This window comes from Protopterus annectens, chromosome 3.part1, assembly GCF_019279795.1.
Source record: "Protopterus annectens isolate FY-2018-M chromosome 3.part1, PAN1.0, whole genome shotgun sequence".
Classification (NCBI taxonomy): Eukaryota; Metazoa; Chordata; order Ceratodontiformes; family Protopteridae; genus Protopterus; species Protopterus annectens.
In genome coordinates this window covers 326,434,643-326,456,824 of record NC_056732.1, presented here as the reverse complement: position 1 = coordinate 326,456,824, position 22,182 = coordinate 326,434,643, and the positions used below count along the sequence as shown (strand labels likewise).

At 41.0% G+C, this 22,182-nt stretch overlaps 1 protein-coding gene across 1 annotated transcript in view; it reads left to right on the top strand.

Annotated features, from left to right (window-relative positions):
* ANKRD28 (ankyrin repeat domain 28) overlaps positions 1-22,182 on the top strand; it is a gene marked incomplete in the record, with an annotated part of 2,819,689 nt that overhangs the window by 2,575,870 nt on the left and 221,637 nt on the right. The window contains 2 exon segments of the mRNA XM_044066773.1: positions 19,427-19,514; positions 20,423-20,506. Of these exon segments, the coding sequence (XP_043922708.1) occupies positions 19,427-19,514; positions 20,423-20,506 (172 nt within the window).

Genomic DNA, 22,182 nt, shown 5'->3' with positions numbered 1-22,182 from the left:
TTGAATGGGTTAATGCTAGAATGAAAAGTGTTCATTGAACTGGATGGGCTTTCCAGCAAATCAGAAGCTTCACCTGTAGACACCAGTTGGCATAATGGTTAAAGTCTTCACTTTACATCTGTGGTACAAGGTCTGATTGTGACCTCCAGCCAATGCCTGTTTGGAGTTTGCATGTTCTCTCTATGTGTCTGTGAAGTCCCTCCCACCTCTGAAAAAAAAAAAAAAAAAACATACTAAGCTTTTCCATCTCAAACTCACCAGTTAATGGAGCTGTGGGCAGCAGCACAGGTGCTGTATAGGAGGAAAAGTTATATAGACCAACCGCTTTGGGCATCTACTGTGGTCCACAGTATCTTTAAGAACAGGGATCACAGACTGCATGCTGTAGCAGGGCTAGAAGGCAAGACACACACTCAGTGTTGTAAAATATGGCACTAGGCATTTCAGTCGTGTTGACTAATGGGCATGGGTATTGATAAGTGGGTTGAGGACCTGGCCTACACCAACCTACGCCAGGGATCCTCCCTAATGGTGGGAGGGATGTATGTGCCCCTTTTGGGCAGTGTGTGCCTGCCATAAAGCCCAGCAGCCCTGAGTCATTATGCTACTGGTCGGCCAGTGTCCAGTTGCCCAGCTTGGGTTTATTGAGCAAAATCTGGATGTAAATCCAGTCAAGCTGCCAAACATGAACTAAAAATTGCTACACACAGTGTAGGTTCACTGACAAGACAGAGCTTGGAAGTGGATGTCATGATGGTACGGAGGAGTCTGGATATCCTGTGTATGCAAGAGACAGGATGGAAGGGCAGTGCAGCAAAGCTACTTGGCATCCTGAGTCTGCTACTCAGGAGGAGGACAGGCTAGAAATGGCATTGAAATTGTGGTAAGAGAGAGGCTTCAGAAGGCAGAGAGGGATGTCATCAGAATTAGTGACAGGCTCAAGGCAATCAGACTCCAGCCTAATGATAGGACAATATTCATGATCTCGGCCTATGTCCCACATTAGGGTTGTGATGATGAAGAGAAGAGTGCATTCATAGAGCAGTTGCAGGACCTCCTAGATAAAGCAGGACAACATGAATTGATGTTGATAATGGGTGACTTGAGTGCACATATCGGGACAGACAGAACTGGATATGAGGACTGCTTGGGTCCACATGGGTGGGACAACAGGAATAAAGGAGGAGAGGCCATTGTAGACTTCTGTCTGACAAATAGCTTGATAGTAGCCAACACATGGTTCAGAAAGTGAGTCACATGATCACATACAAGAGTGGCCAACATGCAACTCAGGAAGACTTCCTCCTAGTAAGGAAAGGGAACTGGGGCAGAATCAGTGATTGAAAAATCATCCCCAGTGAAACAGTCTGCCCACAGCATAAACCACTGGTTGCCAAAAATCAGCTGCAAGCAGCGGTAAGGGAAGACTATTTGGTCAACCAAGACCAGGCTGAAGATATGGACATTGACTGGAGAGAAAGCACAACAGTTCAAGGAATTACTCAGGGCTTTAGCACTTCAAGAAGACAAGGAAGTAGGTGGAGTTAAAGAAGATTGGCAGCACCTCAAAGTAGCATGTATGAGGACTACGGAACAGATAGGAGGCTGAGTCAGGTATAGAAATGAGGTACGTAAAAAAGCTGGTTTTGGAATGCAGAAGTCCAGGAAGTCATCAAAAGAAAGGAGGAGTGCAGGAAAATGTGGGAACTAGAAAAGATGGACCAGGTTAGGAAGGAATACTGGCTGGCTAAGAAGGGAGTTGCAATAGCAAAGAACAAGGCATCAGAGGCACTTTACAAGCTTCTGGAAAGTAAGTCAGTAGGTGGCACAAAGAAACTATATCAGGTTACAAGGCAAAGACAGAAAGATAAAGAAGACAGTCCAGACACCCTTCATAAGGGATGCTGGCAACAAACCTACTCATCAGCCCACAGGATATCAAAGGCAGATGGAAGGAATAGTTCCAGCAGCTTCCGAATGAAGAAAAACCCTACAATGAGAGAAGAAGAGGAGCCAACCCTAAAAGAAGTAAGAACAGCACTAAGAAAATTAAGTTGGGGGGAAAACAGCAGGCTCAGACGAGGTCTCAGCAGATATGATACAGATGCTACTACGAAAACAAAAACTGAGATGAAGGGAGCGAGGAAAGGAGAAAAAGGGATAAAAAAATATCCAAAATAAATAATATGTAAAAAAAGTTCCAAGAAGGTTTATTTCCACACAGTCACCACGCACTCCAACTCGTTTTCGTCCCAGCAATGCGAACTTCAACTTCACACAACTTCCTTTCCCAATTTACTTTTTATACAAATTAACAGTTGTCTGTGTCTAGTCACTAAAACATGCTACATTAAGTATACTAGGCAAGCCAATGACTTTTGAACACTTGAACAATAAAATAATAAAATAAAAAAAAAATAAATAATAAATAAAAAACATTGTATACTGACAAAAAAAACACAAAGAACTATTACCAACTAAATAAAACCCGTAACCGTGTGTTGTGCAGTGCTACAGTGCTAAAAAACAAAAATGTGTTGTAATAAAAAAAAATGTGTTTTACACCAGAACTTAACTGCAACGCCACTATATACTATAAATATTTATTATTTTACTTTTTTTAACGTCTGTTCAAAATAATATATAAAAGGTAATGTTGAAAATAATGTAGGAATGTATTATCTAAGTTTTTAATATGTATGTATAGTACCATCCTAACTTAAAATAAAACAAATGTAATTCAATTACCAGTTATTTTCTAAACAGGTAATAATAATATTTATAAATGTACTGATAATAAATATATGAAAGATTTATCAAAAACCAAGAGCTTTAACTACTAATACATTCACTGAAACTCCTAATAATTTTGATAAAAGGAAATGAAAGATGTGATCACATACCTTTGTACCTTTAAAAGAATTAATTAGCCTGGTTAATTTTTTCAACTAAAAAAATTATTTTTAACTTATAAAACAAATGACCTTTTACATACAAAAGAACTAATACAACAACTCCCACTTAAACTAGCAATTATATTGATTGGTAACAAAAAAGTAAACAACCTGTTTGAATATTTGTCTACAATACAAATAAGAGATCCATAAGAACATTATTGTGTAGGAGTGAATTCAGGTATGTAAAAATAGAAGAAACCAGTTCTTTAAATCTTAAATGACAGTTACCAGAAAGACTAATGTTGGAAGACAATTAATTTATTACAAATCAAATATTCAAGTGATACCTTAAAGCAACTACACCTAATAAGAAAAGTTGTTACCTAAATCAGAATGAGTAGATATTCAAATAAAGGCACATCAGCCTCGCAGAAATGTTTTATATTACCTATATAATGATGATTAAAATATTTGATAACCAATAAAGTTTAAAATACAATGATGGAAAATAGAATTAAAAAAATCTTACATATGACACATTAAACAAAAACCTTATTTATTGACCTATTAGAGCTTACTTTACCATTAATCCGGCTACCATTACTTAAAAATCTGCATCCACCGTTCCACACATCTTGAAAAAGCAATCCAGTACCTATCCTTTGATAAACGGCAGTCCTTTACTTTTAAATCTGTAAAACTAACATTTTTAAACTTTGATATCTAATATTCCTGTATTCCCACATACAATATCAGAATAAAAGGATTTTAGAGCTTAGATCTTATTGAGAACATTCCATATTTAGAACCTGGGAAATGTTAACAGCTGATGTTTATCAAGATTATTACATCCCAATATAATTTTTGGCAAATAACTATTTATATGAAGGATAACCATAGCCACCCATTTTACACCAGTTTTTATTAGTTTTCCAACAGTAGTTATAGTTTTGCAGGATAACTTTACATGTTTTGGGAAGTCATTTTATCTCTAAAAAGTTAATTTACAAAAGGTTCTAAAATGTTATAAAAGGATCTTGAATGATATATGAATTGACATCAATGGAAATTAATCATAATTGGGATCATGACAGAACAAAAAATTTTTCAACAACTCATTTTCTTGGACTTCACTTCAACTTTTCACAAGGATGAACTAACTGAGATTCAATTACTTTTAACTAATTTTCAAAAACTTACAGAAAAGGTCAAACATTCTAACAACTAATGCACTTTATAACCGCACTTTTACAAACATGCACCTACCATCAAAAGGAAAACTAGCTGATGGGACAACTAGTCAGGGACTTGATGAGGAAAATAGAATGGAGGAATTTGATGAAGAATGTACCCGGTTGTCACGACATGTTCATTACACAAGGAACAACAGATTATTCCTGGAAATAATTACAACTTGAAGTACATTTTAACAAACAGAAACATATAAACTCCGACAAACTCCCAAACAGGAACAACAGATTATGAGACATAAAACATATACAAGAACATGTAGATATTAGAAATATAGAAACATATACAAATGATGAATCAAATGAAAGTAAGAAACATTTTATTATGATTTACATAGCATTTATACTTACTTACTGCATTTTATATATATATATAAGTCAAAAAGTATGATTCACATGGCTTCTTATCTTTAGACAAAGTATTTTCACACATCTTTAATTATGGTCCAAGATATAATATATATTAAATATAATAATTAAAAAAAATTTTAAAAAAGGAATTTTTAAAAGAAAAGAAGAACAAAAAGCATACCACAAAAAATGGAGTTGTAAATATTGTTTTACATATAGGAACATTTAAATACTTTAATATCAGATGAAAAATTTTTCATATTAATGTATCCTGTAATTGTAACATTAGCAGTAGTAGTGTAATTGTAATGATGCACAAGTGCCCTTCTTTTTCATATTAATGAATCCTTCATAGGCGACTCGTGACAGGATATATGCCCAATTGTATGCGCCTATAAAATACGGGAATTTACTCTGGATCCAAATTTACAAAAAAACATTGAAATGCTATTTAAAAAACATTTGAAAAAACCAAATTGTACAAAATAAATAAAGCGGGTTAAGTCAATTTAGTAACTGCAGATAAGAAAAGAGAAGTGAAAAAGAAAGAATTATAATTATAATGTTAATTAGTTTACGGGCCTAAATCTACTAAATGGCATGTGATTTCTTTGTTATTACTTTGTTAAATTAAAATCAGTATGTATTTCAAAGCATTGAAATAATAGAATAATATGTCTATACAACAGAGTATTCGATTTATTATTATTGAATATTGATATTCAATATAATTAGTAAAATTCATTAACTATAATTTTTCAAAATATTAAAAAAAAATTTTAAAAATAAATTATTTATAAATATTTTAGTTTATTTTATTTAGATTATTAGATATATATATTTATATATTTATTATATATATATTTATATTTGGTACATATTTTATATATTATTATTTATATATATATAATATATTATTTATAAATATTAAATATTTAAATATATTATAATATATATAATTGATATAATTAAATGGATTGTCTATACTAAAAATATATTCATAAATATAATAATTAAATTTTTAATAAAAAAAATGGAAATAACTTACATTTTGAATTACATTTTTTTATAGGATGTAGGATGGTACTAATGTCATTAGGTATAACTTACACATTATTTTTATATTTAATTTTAATATGTTTATATTTTAGTTATTTTGTTTATTTTTTATTTTAGTGTTAAATGCAGTAATAAAAAAAAACAGTAAAATATAAAGTTAAGTTGCAGTTGCTGCTGAGTGAAAACATACTTATTAAAACAATTTTGATTTATACAACATGATTTTGTGTTTTAGCACTGTAGCACTGCACAATGAAGACATCCTTTGTTTATCCTATACAATGTTTCTTTTGTTTCTTTATCAGTATACAATATTACTATTTTTATTATTTGTTTTTATGTCAAAGTTTTTTTATTACTGTGTTCAAGTCATCATTTTGTTGTAGTACTTAATGTAGCATGGGCGTTTTAGTGACTAATTACAGACAACCAATTGCTTGGACGCTTATGTGTTTTTGTTGGACTGTGAAAAAAAACTTCTTTTTTTTAAACTACTACCGCTACGCTTATTTGGATTTATCTTTATCCCCTTACTTTAGTTTCCTTCCTTCATCGGCTTGTCAGTTTTTGTTTTCGTAGTTGCATCAGTCCGGATGATACAGATGCTGGTTGAGACAGGGAAGAAATGGCTCCTGAGGGTACTCATAGCAGTGTGGTGAAAAAGGCGTATCCTAGATAACCGAAGAGTAAACATACTCGTGCCTGTGTATAAGTTCAAAGGGGACATCCACAACTATGGGCAGTACAGAGGTATCAAACTCATGTCGCATTGCATGAAAGTTCTGGAGAGGGTGATTGATAAATGGATATACAGAGTAGTAGAAAGTAAGATGGGAAACTCACTCAGGATGCTGCGCAATTGACCCAATGTTTGCAGTGAGACAGAGAGTTGAGAAGAAGCTAGAGATGAGGAAAGAGTCCCACAGGTCATTCCTAGACTTGGAGAAAGCATATGACAAGGTCCTAAGAAAGCTGATTTGGACAATCCTGCTGTGGTTTGAAGTCCCAGAAGCAAGAATCCAGTGATTCAAGTATGAGCAGTGTTCGGTCTCACAGAGAGGTTCCTCGTGGGAGTGGGTGTACATCAGAGTTCACCTCTGAGCCCACTGCTGTTCATACTGGTGATGGACTACATTAGCAAACAGGTCTGAGGTGACAGATCAACAAAGCTGATAAATACAGATGATATGGCATTACAGGCAGACTCTGAGCAAGAACTTCAGCAAAGGATAGGAGAATGGAATGCAAAACTGAAGGCACATGGGATGAAACTGAATACTAGTAAGACAGTGGTATGGCACCAAATGGGGGAATTCAGAAGAAGCTGAAAACTGAGATAGAAGGGAAGATAGTGGAACAGGTTAACAGCTTCAGGTAATTGAGAGGGGTGGTTGAGGAGAAGGGAAGTCTGAATGAAGAGGTCAAAGCTAGAATCATAGGAGCTTTAGCCAACTGGCATAGAGTGTCAGGTGTAGTGTATGATAAAAAATGCCAAAGACGCTGAAAAGTAAGGTGTACAAAACAGTGGTGTCAGTATTACTATTGTATGGTACAGAAACGTGAGCAGTAAAGGAAGAGCAGTTAAAGAAGCTAGAGATGATTGAAATGAAGTGTCTGAGATGGGTGATTTAGGATGCCATTGTGGGACAAGTAACTGAGGACATAAGAGCAAAAACCAGAGTAGCTCCAATTGCAGAAAAGATCATAGAGAAGTGATTGCTGCAGGACTGACGTCAGTGATATAAAAACAGGCAGTCGACGCCATTACATCAGTCTTTTTTGTCGAGGAGCCCAAACCAGAAGCAGTTCGCATGATGAGTGCCGGTCGGCCGCTACCTGAGTTTTCATTTCCTAAGTTGAAGTCTTCTAAAGCTAAGTACCCCTGTTGGGGATCCTTTTTTCTTGCTCTAACCGATGTCAGAAAAAGTTAACTATTGTCTCACCTGTGGAAAGCAAATACCACACCGAGATTTCCATTCTTACTGCGTCACCTGTTTAGGCCCAGACCATGACGTCCCTCGCTGCCAGTTTTGTGCTTTGTTCAACACCTGAACTATTCGACATCGGGCCCTTATTGTAGCTAAATACTTTCGCTCTCGATCTCCGTATTCCAAAATGGTTTCGGTAAGCCATCCGACTACCGATCTTCCGAAAAAAAAGTAAGGATAAAGACAGAAACAGACCGCACAGGTCCAAAACTGCCAACAACACTTCTGTTAAGCTAGTCGCCAGTTTGCCGGTACTCAGTGAGGTGCTTTTGCAGCCCCTGATGCCTGCATCGATGGATTCACTGGCTGCTACTGAGACCCGTTCAGAGTCCGGTATGCCGCGAGACTCTTCTTTGACTACGGAACCTGCGGATGTCTCTATCTTGGATGGGTCCGGAGCCGCTGTGCAGGCACCGGCTTCTGAGGAAGTTCTTTGCACTACCGATATTCGACACAGACCAACGACTTATTTCGTGTCTTCAGTTCTTTCTAAAACTACCAAGTTTCTCAGGCCCAGAGTACGAGCTACGTCTAAAAAACCGATGACCCAAACTCATGCGCCTGCTTCCTTGCCACAATCGCAGATGCTTAAAATTGCGGAAGATCTTATCATGTTGATTAGGGGAAGCCAGCCTTCCCCTGCCAAAAGAAAAAGAGACTTGTCCCCAGCAGCTTTACCTGACCAAGAGTCCGACGACTCTGAGGTTTCTGATTATGAACACATGCCCTTATCTGCTTATGAGAATTCAGATGCAGAGGAAATCCATTCCTTCTGCCTCTCCTCCAGAGGATTTTTCTTTAGGTGAAACCCTACATAATTTGAGAGAGTACTTCCATTGGGAATGCCAGGATTATCCTCAGTCCAAAAAGAGACTCAGAGAATTTTTTGATTTACCACAGCACAGACCCTTCGCTATCCCTCCTGATGTTCTTTGTGTTTCACTGTTGCAGTCATCACACTTGGGCTATCTTGCCAGCAGTAGCCCTCAGTCGGCCCGAATACCAGAGACTTAGTATTTCTGCGTCAGTTGTTGTCGCTTCAGGACTGACGTCAGGTAGTCAGGCATGTAAAAACAGGCAGCCGTCACCATTGCATCAGTCTTTCTTATCGAGGAACCTGAAGCAGAAGCAGTTTCCATGAGTGCCGGTCGGCCGCTACCCGAGTTTTCATTTCTGAAATTGAGTCATCCTGAAGTCTTCTAAAGTTAAGTACCCCATTGGGGATCCTTTTTTCTTGCTCTAACCGATGTCAGAAAATGTTAACAATTGTATCGCCTGTGGAAAGCAAATACCACTCCAAGATTTCCATTCTTACTGCGTCACCTGTTTAGGCCCAGACCATGACATACCTCACTGTCTGTTTTGTGCTTTGTTCAACACCCAAACTATTCATCTTCGGGCCCTTATTGTAGCTAAATACTTTCGTTTTCGATCTCCATATTCCGAAATGGCTTCAGTAAGCCATCAGACTACCAATCTTCCCAAAAAACGTAAGGATAAAGACAGAGACAGACCGCACAGGTCCAAAACTGCTGACAACGCTTCCGTTAAGCTAGTCGCCAGTTTGCTGGTACTCAGTGAGGCGCTTTTGCAGCCCCAGATACTCACTTCGATGGATTCAGAGGCCGCTACCGGGACCCATTCGGAGTTTGGTATGCTGCGAGACTCTTATTTGACTATGGAACCTGTGGATGTCTCTACCTTGGATGGGTCCGGAGCCGCTGTGCAGCCACCAGCTTCTGAGGAAATTCTTCACATTACTGATATTCAACACAAACCGACCTCTTTCGCATCTTCAGTTCTTTCTAAAACTACCGAGTTTCTAAGGCCAAGAGTATGAGCTACTTCTAAAAAAATGATGACCCAAGCTCAAGTACCTGCTTCCTTGCCACAATCTCAAATGCTTAAAATGGCAGAAGACCTGATCATGCTGATTAGGGGAAGCCAGCCTTTCCCTGCTAAAAGGAAACGAGACTTGGCCCCAGCAGCTTTAACTGACCAAGAGTCCGATGACTCTGAGGTCTCTGAATATGAAGACATCCCTTTATCCACCTATGAGGATTCAGATGCACAGGAATCCATTCCTTCTGCTTCCCCTCCAGAGGATTTTTCTTTTGGTGAAACCCTACATACTTTGAGAGAGCATTTCCACTGGGAATGCCAGGATTATCCTCAGTCCAAAAAGAAACTCGGGGAATTTTTAGATGTACCACAGCACAAACACTTAACTGTCCCTCCTGTTCTGGATGTTGTAGATGATGTCTTTATGGAATACAGTCTAACTCCTGATACGTCACCCCCTGCTCCAAGGAAACCAGACAGGTACTATAGAGTCCCTGACTCTCACAAATTTCTTTTCAAAAATCCTACTGCTGACTCAGAGGTCATCTCCCAAGGACCTAAAGGAACAAAAGCAACTACAGCTAAGAATCCCACCCCTTCAGACAGGGATTCCTGAGCTTTAGACAGATGGGGTAAAAAAGTATCCACCTCTACAACTCTCGCCATTAGAGCATTGAATTGTCAGTTCCACATGCTGAAATACCAGCAACATACTATGGAACTTATTAAGCAAAAATTATCTACCTTTCCTGACTGTGCAGAAAATAAAGAATTACAGGAGCTTATGCATTCTGCAAGCCAAGTCAGCAAGCATATCCTGCAATGTGAGTTTGACGCCCTAGAAGCATCTTGCAGGGCAGCAGTCACAGGTTCTGTATTTAGAAGGCATGCTTGGCTTAAGGAGCAGACCTTGCCAGACCATGTCAAATCAAAATTACTGGACACTCCTTTGAACAAGGACAATCTGTTTGGCACCAAAGCAGAAGAGTTTTTAAAAAAGATGGAAGAAAAGGCTAAGTCTATGCAGACAAATATTTTTTGCAAGTGCAGCCTCCAAGAATCAGTAGGCATTGCCCCTTGAAACAATGGTCCTTTCCAGCCCCCTCAAGGCCATCTCAAACTAGACCTAAGGGAAACAACCCACCCAGATTACAGTCTCAGGGTATGCAGAGATCTAAGCAATGGAGTACCTGCACTTCTAAAACAGGAAGTGCTAAGCCACCCCCTTATGGAAAGAATTCACAATGACTTCTCAACTCCACTCCTCACCTCTGCCCAATTGCTCGTGCCCCTAGGAGGGAAAACTTGCCCACCATGCAAAAAACTGGACCTCCATCAACAACAATCGATGAGTCCTCAACATAGTATCCCAGAGGTACAGATTTTATTTCCACATGCTGCCAACCCCAAAAGGGTTCCCAGACCTTCCTCTAAACCAGTGGGCAGAGGCACAAAACCAAGTTCAGACCCTGCTCTCCATAAGGGCAATTTAGCCTGTTCCTGCAGAACAGATAGGCCATGGTGTTTATTCCAGACTTTTCCTGGTACCCAGAAAAGAGGGCACCTGGAGCCCAGTCTTAGATCTAGTCATTCTAAACATCTTCCTGGTGGTACCAAAATTCAAAATGCTCACCTTACAGCAGCTTCTCCCTATGCTGTCCAAAGATGCCCGGTTAGACACCCTAGACCTAAAGGAAGCCTATCTGCACATCCCTAGCAGGGACTCCTGCAGGAAATGTCTACGTTTCATGGCAGGATCTATGCATGATCAGTTATCTGCACTTCCCTTTGGCTTATCCACTGCTCCCAGAGTCTTCACACAATGCCTGGCTCCAGCCATTGCCTATTTCAGATAGAGAAAGATTCAAATATACCCTTACTTAGATGATTGTCTGATTCAGGCAGACAGTCAGGAAAAGCTGTTGCAGCACCTGACATTTGTAAAGGACCTTCTAACCTCCCTGGGGTACACTATCAATGAAAAGAAATCAAAACTAGTCCCCATTCAAAAAATTGTATTCCTGGGAGCAAGTGTGGACACAACGTCCCAGATGGCACTCCTTACTCTAGAAAAACAAGCCTATCCGTCAGGCTAATTCACTCAAATGGCCACCAGAACCTAGCTATCCACAAGGAAAATCCTGCAGGCTCTAGGGTTCATGGTCTCCTGCATTCTACTAATTCCATATGCCAGACTGCATATGAGGAAACTTCAGTCGTACTTAAAAAGTCTTTGGTGCCAACATTCTCAGGACCTGGAAACTATCATACCTATAATACCTCGTCTCAGGATACAGTTTCTTTGGTGGGCAGCAGCATGCAACCACAACAAGGGACTTCCCTTTACACAACCCCACGCTGACCAAACCCTAACCACAAATGAATCCGATAGAGAAAAGGGTGCACATCTGGACAGCAGGTGCATTCAGGGCCACTGGAGCCCAAACCAAATTCATCTGGACATCAACCAAAAAGAGATGCTAGCTGTTCAGCATGCTCTGACAGCTTTCAGATCCCTACCCTCACCGGTGCCCCTTCTAATAAAAGCCGACAACACCACAGTGATGTAGCACATCAACAGGGGGAACCCACTCTTACCCACTCTGCAGGGTAGCCATGACCCTGTGGAACACGACCTTAGCTATGCATATTCCACTGCAAGCTCAATTCCTGCCAGGCAAACAAAACTCTCTGGCAGACGACTTAATCAGAAATCTCCTAGACTCACACGAGTGGCAATTAGACCACAACACCTTCAGCCTTCTAACCCAGAAATGGGGTACCCCAAAGCTGGAACTATTTGCCTCCCCCTACAATCACCAGCTCAGCAAATTCTGCACCAGGGTACCTCACAGCAAGGCCTGGAAAGTGGATGCCCTATCCTTCCAGTGGGCAAACCTCTCAAGTTATGCATTTCCCCCTCTGCCTCTTCTTACAAGGGTACTACTCAAGATAAGTCCAGAAAGACCAAGGGCAATCCTGATTGCCCCAGACTGGCCACGCCAACACTGGTACCCACTGCTGCACAGTCTGTCACCGGTGCCACCATGGCACCTACCCCAGATCCCAACCCTCCTCACTCAGCAGGAGGGACAGATCTTGCATCCGCAATTGCAAACCCTGAACCTTGCAGCCTGACTTATTCCTTGAATTCTCCTCCAGTGGCCAACCTAAGCAAGCAGGTGCTGGATGTCATTCGTGAAGCCAGAAGACCCAGTACAAGGAAATCCTATGCTGATAAGTGGAAAAGGTATTGTTACTGGATTCACTGTAAAGAAGCGGATACAGCACAGCCCTCCTTACCTCTCATCCTGGATTACCTACCAGACCTACTCCACAGAGGCCTTTCCTTCTCTTCCATTAAGATTCATGCCTCTGCCATCTCTGCTCATTACAGCACTGAGCCCACCTCTTTTCTCTCACCCTCTCCTCAAACAGTTCCTGAGAGGGACTAACAACCTAAGGCCAGAGCCCCCACCCCTGCTTGGGACCTAAATTTTGTGTTGGAAAAGCTCACCCTACCCCCCTTTGAGCCTGCAGCGTCAGCAGAGATAAAATTCCTCTCTTGGAAAACAGCCTTGTTTCTGACCATCACTTCAGCTAGAAGAGTGTCTGAGCTACAAGCACTTATGGCTTTGGAACCCTTCATTATTTTTCATGCTGACAGCGTCTCCCTCAGGACTAACCCTGCTTTTATGCCTAAAGTGGTATCCAGTGTTGCTCTCAACCAATCTGTCCATTTGCCCACCTTTTTCCCTAATCCTCAGAATAAGGGGGAAAGGATCCTGTACTCATTAGACCTGCACAGACAGCTCAGATTCTACCTTGATAGGACTCAGCCTTCAGGAAATCTGACCACTTACTAGTCAGCTTTGCACCAAGGGCAGAGGGCAAGACCATATCAAAACAAACCATCTCCAAATGTGTAGCACACTGTATGCATTTCTGTTACAAACACCATGGGAAACCACCCCCTCAGTGGGTCAGAACACATACCAGTAGGGCAACTTCATCCTCTACAGCCTTTCTCAGAGGAGTCCCTACCAGGGACATTCTGGAAGCTGCTACTTGGAGTTCTGTTCACACCTTCACCAAGCATTACCACCTGCCTATGTTTTCCAAATCCAGGACGGCCTTTGCAACAGCAGTCTTGCAGGGCATTCTAGCCAGCCCCAACTCTTCTTGACTGCCTCCACCCATTCTTCAGCTTTGGGAATCAACCCATGTGTGATGACTGCAACAGTGAAACACGAAGAACATAGTACAGTTGTGTACACTTACCATAAATGTAGATGTTCGAGTGTATTCACTGTTGCAATCCCGGTTTCCATCCTCCATACCCCTTGTCTCTCTCTCCCCCCTTCTCTATTTTTCTTACTCACTTCTTACAGGGCTATTGGTATTTACTTTCTACTGGTGGTGTTTTTTCCACCACAGCTTAGCTCCCTATTTGGGGGCTCCTGACATTTGGGGCAAGAAAAATTGATGTAATGGCGTCGACTGCCTGTTTTTATACCCCTGATGACCTGACGTCAGTCCTGAAGTGACAGCAACCGACGCAGAAATACTAAGTCTTTGGTATTCGGGCCGACTGAGGGCTACCCCTGGCAGGATAACCCAAGTGTGATGACTGCAACAGTGAATACACTCAAGCATCTACATTTATGGTAAGTGTACACAACTATACTTTTTGGATGTTGTAGACAATGTCTTTATGGAATCCAGTCTAACTCCTGATACTTTACCTCCTGCTCCCAGGAAACCTGACAGGTATTACAGAGTCCATGAATCACACAAACGTCTTTTCAAGAATCCTACTGCTGACCCAGAGGTCATCTCCAAAGGGCCTAAAGGAGTAAAAGCAACCACAGCTTAAGAATCCCACCACCTCGGACAGGGATTCTCGAGCCTTAGACAGATTGGGTAAAAAAGTATATACCTCTGCAACTCTTGCCATTAGAGCATTAAATCGTCAGTTCCACATGCTGAAATACCAGCAACATACCATGGAACTCATTAAACAAAAATGATCTACCTTCCCTGACTGTGCAGAAAATAAAGACTTACAGGAACTTATGCATTCTGCAAGTCAAATCAGTAAGCATACCCTGTTATGTGGGTTTGATGCCCTAGAACCATCCTGCAGGGCAGCAGTCACAGGTTCTGTACTTAGAAGGCATGCTTGGCTTAAGGAACAGACCTTGACAGATCATGTCAAATCAAAATTATTGGACGCACCACTGAACAAAGATAATCTGTTTGGCACCAAAGCAGAAGAGGTTTTTAAAAAGATGGAAGAAAAAGCTAAGTCTGCAGACATTTAAAGACTTTTTGCAAGTTCAGCCCCCAAGATTCAGTAGGCATTGCCCCTCAAAACATTGGTCCTGTCCAGCCCCCTCAAGGCCACCTCAGACTAGACCGAAGGGAAACAGACCCCCCAGACAGCAGTCCCAGAGTATGCAGAGATCTAAGCAATGGAGTACCTCCACTTCTAAACCAGGGAGTGCTAAGCCACCCCTTATGGAAAGAATTCACAATGACTTCTCAACTCCTCCTCTCACCTCTGCCCATCTGCTCATGCCCCTAGGAGGAAAACTTGCCTCCCATGCGAAAAACTGGGCCTCCATCACCAACGATCGATGGATCCTCAACATAGTGTCCCAGAGGTACAAATTTTATTTCCACACGTTGCCAAGTCCAAAGGGATTCCCAAATCTTCCTCCAAACCAGTGGGCAGAGGCACAAAACCAAGTTCAGTCCCTGCTCAACATCAGGGCAATTCGGCCTGTTCCTGCAGATCAGATAGGCCAAGGTTTCTATTCCAGACTTTTTCTGGTACCCGGAAAAGAGGGCACCTGGCGCCCAATCTTAGATCTATCTATTCTAAACACCTTCCTGGTGGTACCAGCATTCAAAATGCTCACACTGCAGCAGTTTCTCCCTATGCTGTCCAAAGATGCCTGGTTAGCCACTCTAGACCTCAAAGAGGCCTATCTGCATATCCCAATCAGAGATTCTTGCAGAAAATATCAACGTTTCAGAGCAGGATCTATGCATTATTAGTTCTGTGGACTTCCTTTTGGCTTATCCACTGCTCTCAAAAGTTTTCACAAAATGCCTGGCTCCAGCCATTGCTTTTTGCAGACAAAGAAATATTCAAATTTACCCTTACTTGGACAACTGCCTGATTCAGGCAGACAGGAAAAGCTGTTACAGCACCTGACATTCGTAAAGGACCTACTAACCTCACTGGGTACACTATCAACAAATATAAATCAAAACTAGTCCCCAGTCAAAAAAAATAGTATTATTGGGGAGCAAGCCTGGGCACAGCATCCCAGATGGCATTTCTAACTCCAGAAAAACAAGCCTATCTGACAGGCTACTTCTCTCAACTGGCCATCAGAACCCAGTTATCCGCAAGGAAAATCCTGTAAGCTGTAGGGTTCATGATCTCCTGCTTTCTGCTAACTCCATATGCCAGACTTCATATGAGGAAACTTCAGTGGTATGTAAAAAGCCTTTGGTATTAACATTCTCAGGACCTGGAAACCATTATACCTGATACCTTGTCTAGGGAAATTTTCTTTGGTGGGCAGAAGCATACAACCACAACAAGGGACTTCCCTTTTCACAACCCCGTGCCACCCAGACTCTAACCACAGATGCATCATACTATGCCTGGGGTGCTCACCTGGACGGCAGGTGCATTCAGGGCCACTGGAGCCCAAACCAAATTCATCTGCACATCATCCAAAAAGAGATGCTAGCTGTTCAGCACGCTCTGACAGCTTTCAGATCCCTGCTCTCTCCGGGGCCTCTGCTAATCAAAACAGACAACACCACAGTAATGTGGTAAATCAACAAGCAGGGGGGAACCCACTCTGCAGGCTAGCCATGACCCTTTGGAACACGGCCTCAGCCATGCATACTCACCTGCAAGCTCAATTCCTGCCAGGCAACCAAAACGCTCTGTCAGACAACTTAAGCAGAAATCTCCTGGACCCACATGAGTGGCAATTATACCACAACACCTTCAGCCTGGTGACCCAAAAATGGGGTACCCCAAAGGTGGACCTATTTGCCTCCCCCTACAACCACCAGCTCAGCAAATTCTGCACCAGGGAACCTCACAGCAAGGCCTGGAAAGTGGATGCCCTATCCTTCCAGTGGGCAAACCTCTCAGTCTATGCGTTTCCCCCTCTACCTACCAGGATATTACTCAAAATAAGGGAGGAAAGACCAAGGACAATCCTGATTGCCCCAGACGGGTCACTCCAACACTGGTACCCACTACTGCGCAGTCTGTCCCCGTTGCCTCCATGGCACCTTCCTCAAATCCCAACTCTCCTGACTCAGCAGGATGGAGAGTTCTTGCATCTACAGTTGCAGACCCTGAACCTAGCAGCCTGGCTTATTCCTGGACTTCTCTTCCAGTGGCCAGCCTAAGCAAACTAGTCCTGGATGTCATACGTGAAGCTAGACGACCCAGTACTAGAACATCCTATGCTGACAAGTGGAAAAGGTATTGTTCCTGGATCCAGACTAAAGGAGCTGACCCAGCACAGATCTCCTTACCACTCATCCTGGATTACCTAGCAGAACTACTCCACAGGGGCCTATCTTTCACTTTCATTAAAGTCCATGCCTCTGCCATCTCTGCACATTACAGCACTGAGCCACCTCTCTTCTCACACCCTCTCATCAAACAGTTCCTGAGAGGGGCTAACAACTTAAGGCCCCCAAGAAGAGCCCCTACCCCAGCTTGGGACCTTAACTTTGTGTTGGAAAAGCTCACGTCCCCCCCCCCCTTTGAGCCTGCAGCTTCAGCAGAGTTAAAATGCCTCTCTCGGAAAACAGCCTTGCTTCTGGCCATCACTTCAGCTAGAAGAGTGTCTGAGCTACAAGCACTTATGGCTGTGGAACCTTTCTTAATTGTTCATGCTGACAGGGTCTCCCTCAGGACTAACCCAACTTTCATGCCTAAAGTGGTGTCCAGTGTGGCTCTCAACCAATCTATTCATTTGCCCACCTTTTCCATAAACCTCAAAATAAGGGGGAATGGGTCTTGCACTCTTTAGATGTGCACAGACAGCTCAGATTCTTCCTGGATAGGACTAAGCCCTTTAGGCAATCTGACCTGTTACTAGTCAGCTTTGCACCGGGGGCAGAGGGCAAAGCCATATCAAAACAAACCTTCTCCAATTGGATAGCACACTGCATCCATTTCTGTTACAAACACAATGGAAAACCACCCCCCACAGGGGGTCAGAACACATTCTAATAGGGCAACTTCAACCTCTACAACCTTTCTCAGAGGAGTCCCTCCCAGGGACATCCTGGAAGCTGCAACATGGAGTTCTGTTCATACCTTCACCAAGCATTGCCACCTGCCTATATTTTCAAAATCCAGGGCAGGCTTTGCAACCGCAGTCCTGCAGTGCATACTAGCCAGCCCCAACTCTTCTTTACTGCCTCCACCCATTCCTCAGCTTTGGGAATCAACCCAGGTGTGATGACTGCAACAGTGAAACACGAAGAACATAGTACAGTTGTGTACACTTACCATAAATGTAGATGTTCGAGTGTATTCACTGTTGCAGTCCTTTTTTCCCCACCCCGCAGCCCCCTTGTGTGTGTGTCTCTCTCTCTTCCTCTCCCCTTACAGGGCTGTTGGTATTTACTTTCTGCTGGTGGTGTTACTCCACCATAACTTAGCTCCCTATTGGGGCTCCTCCGACATTTGGGGCAAAAAAAACTGATGTAATGGTGTCGGCTGCCAGTTTTTATACCACTGACGTCCTGACGTCAGTCCTGGTGCGACAGCAACCGATGCAGAAATACTAAGCCTCTGGTATTCGGGCAGACTGACGGCTACCCCTGGCAGGATAACTCAAGTGTGATGACTGTAACAGTGAATACACTCGAACATCTACATTTTTGGTAAGTGTACACAACTGCACTGTTTGACAGCCATGCTGCCCTACAGGTGGAGCTTCAGTACTAGAGAGTCTTATGGCCAGTGCAATTCCACTTGTTTGTTATACTTGACTCCCTATCATCAGTACCAGGTGGGACATACAGGTGTGGCTGCTGCACCAGACAACATTGTCCAGACTCAGTTGCCTTATGAATTTTGCAGATAAATTTCAGCTATGCTCAGAATAGGTAATAAGATTCATTAACACAGAATGTTAATAGAATGTCAAAACCTGTTCCTGCCACAATGAGACTAGTTTCAATACCTCAGTTACTGAACTACACAGCTTTTGCCCCGCCTCTGTTTGATGCCACCAAAAAGTGCCACCTGACACCAAATTAGGAAGTAATGGTGCAGGCATTCAGCATGCCTTGCATTGCATACAAACACATTTTTTCCGTTAATAAATATAGCTCCACAGATGTAACTAAAGTAAAAACTAGGTGTATTAGAATCAGAAACCCAACTTTACACGATGAGAGCATAATTGAAAAAAAAATACTTTACACTTAAGCTCTAACATTTCTTCAGTATTACATTCCTCTACACTCTGATTGCCAGCAGACATAATTTAAGAATAAAAAAGTACCACAAATCTTTGCCATGTAAAAAGGACCTTTAAGAAAGGCAGATGTGGGATATTCTTTTCTGTGATATAAAGCATGTAAGAACCTTGATGTCTTTAAAGGCAGATTTGAACACCCAATTTATATCATTAGTGCATGTATGTACTTGATAAATGCTGGAATAAGGACTGGTTTTGAACACCAATATTGTCTGCAAATGTAAATTATTTATCTTTAGGGGAATTTGCATCCCTTCTGATTTCTGAAAATATCTGACAGTGGCAGACAGAGTGAAATGATATCCACTGATGTAAAAAAAAAAAAAAAAAAAATTGAAGGCTAGAAATTGTCTCCTCACTGAGGTTGAAATAAAATTAAAAAATAAGCACATTAATACCCTTTGCAGAAAAACATAACCTTGTATACAAGAGTCCATTGCTGAAGATTCTTAATGGTGGTATTCTAACAATATCTTTATTTTTGTATTATTTAGGTCACGATACTTGTGTAGAGCTTCTTCTGGAACAGGAGATTTTTCAGAAAATGGAAGGAAATTCCTTCACTCCATTGCACTGTGCTGTGTAAGTTTTCCTGCCATTTACTTTCAGTATAAACTTTAAAGATGTATCTGTTTACCACAGGCCATATTTCTTTTTTATGCAAAATCCTTCAGGCCCTTTTCCCCAGGTCTCATTATCAGGTACTCCCCTACTTTGCTTTCCAGCCACTCCTGGAGAGAATCATTGACTGGCCAGGTCCTCTGGCTGCTTGCAGAGTAGGGTACATAGGACCATGGCCATTGTCTTTAAAGAGCCTGGACTGAAGTTCCTTGGAGAATGGTGCAATTCCAAAGTAAGCTGTCATCTAAGCCAATCATACGTCAGTTTCCTACATTGGGTGAAATGGCATGCACCAGTAAATATGAATGTTTGGTACACTTCCACATACAGCTGTTACGTGGTTGCTGTATAGTTTTCAATATGACATAATGCTGCTGCAAGGTTACTCATCTCAGTGGCAACACATTCCCCAAACCTTCCCCCACTGTTGGAGAATGCCGTTAGCTACTCCATCTTTTCCTAACTCAGAGACCATTGCGTATACATAGACTCATTCTTGGACATTTGTGACCTGTGGAGCAGAACAGGCACTCTCCCTCTAACCCCAGATATATGCTGTTAGCACAAAATGTTTCACTACTTTTCACCTCCCTAATGTTTACCACTCACAAATTGTGTGCGAATGCAGTAACTGACCAGAAAACACATTAGCTTAAACTCCACCAGTATAATATATAGCTAAAAAGCATGAACATTTATGGCTGCTGTAATAGTATTTGAAAAGTGTTGATGCAGTATTTTTCATTATCCAAGTTTAGCTGTATGTTGTCTGCAACTTATTTGTTTCCTCTAGAGAGTAACATGTTCTGTATTGGACATTTTGTAGACAAAAGCAGTAATTATATCACTTTTGTCTTTTTTCTTTATAGTATAAATGACAATGAAGGCTCTGCAGAAATGTTAATAGACACATTAGGTGACAGCTTAGTAAACTCAACAGACTCGAAAGGAAGGTAAGACCATGCATGCAGTTTAGTAATTTCATCTCACCTTGCTAGAATACAATACATGTCATTTACCATCATATGTTGTGATGTGTTACAGCAAGTTGTTTTCACCCTGCTGTGATGTACTGTAAGAAAATTTCTCACTTTAAAATTATTCTAATTTTGCAAAAAATGCAAAAGCTTGAGTAAGTGCAGCACAGTAAGTGAATAAGGAAAAAAGGATGTTTTGTGCTAAGACCAGTAGTAACTTAGATGTAATTGAAACTGGCTGAAATTACTGCACGGTCTATTGATGTGAGCACATCAGAAAAGTGTCATTTAAGGCTTAGTTACTGGGTCCATTCCATCACCCAACTTATGTTTCACCAGTCCTGTACCATCCCTTTTCCTGCTCTTGGAACAGTTGCTCTAAGGCTGCCCTTTTAATCTTCTCTTTGGGGTGGTGTACAACAGCTTGATCCATGCACTAGGTTTTCTTTTTTATTTATCTTTAGTTAATAGTAATCCAAATATATCTCCTCCCACAGCAAGGACAACACTGATTTCCTTGCATTCAGAGATTCTTTTGTAGGAAAATCTACACTGTCTGTTTCATGTATATGTATTTTAATGTATCTGGTGTGTGTGTGTGTGTGTGTGTGTGTGTGTATATATATATACACACACAGAGGAGAAATAGGTACCCTAGGCTACACAGTCAGAAAGGGACCTAACCTTCATGTGCCTGGAGAATCATTGCTTTCTAGGAAGTTACAGAACCAAAATTTCACTTGTATTCAGGTAACAGAGATTAAAGATGCATTTTAATCAGGCAGTTGACCAATAAAGGAAACAAATGTTTAAAGAAACAATACTTCACAAATAACCACAGTTCAGTTCCTGTGTCATATCAGGTGTTATCAAAGCATTCTAATTTAAAGTCAGCATACTGTTTTTCACAGTAACTGCTCATTAGTGGGGCAGCATATAACACTGAACAAAATGCATGCTTGAGATTGCTCCAATGTACTACATTAGTATACTGTTCCAATAGGCTAGAAGAATGTTGCTGAATCCCTCAGATGTGCTTCATCCTATTGTTAAATTGTTATATTGTTTTGTAACTATACCACTTATTAGTTACATAGCTGCATTTGATCCTTTAAACTGTATTTTTATTATCACTGTTGCAGTAGTAAGTAATAGTATGTTTGGTTCCATTGATATGACAGTGATTAGTTTCTGTTATATAAACAAACAAAAGATGTGGCCAGGAAACAAACACTCCTATCGCAGAAGTAAAACAATAAGCACAAAGTCAAAAATCTTAGGAGCAGACCAAGACTGTCCAACTGTACCCACATATGCTATATATAAGGTATTCTTGATGAAGCAAGTAAACCAGGAAATCCAAGTCCACACGAAGAATACTAATAATCATATCCTGCAGCGTTAATACTCTTAAAGCATCAGTACATCAAGGTGGCTATTAACTAACCTTAAAATCAATAAAGACTTTGTGAAAACTTTATATATAAAAAATTTATATATAAAAAGCATGTATTAAATTTTTTTTTAATTTTAATGAGACATATAAAAAATCCATTCTCATAAAACACTATTTAAATCACATAATATAAAGTCTACAGTAAAGCAAAACAAACCTTATTGCAAGGCATAAAATATATTAATATGCAAGATGA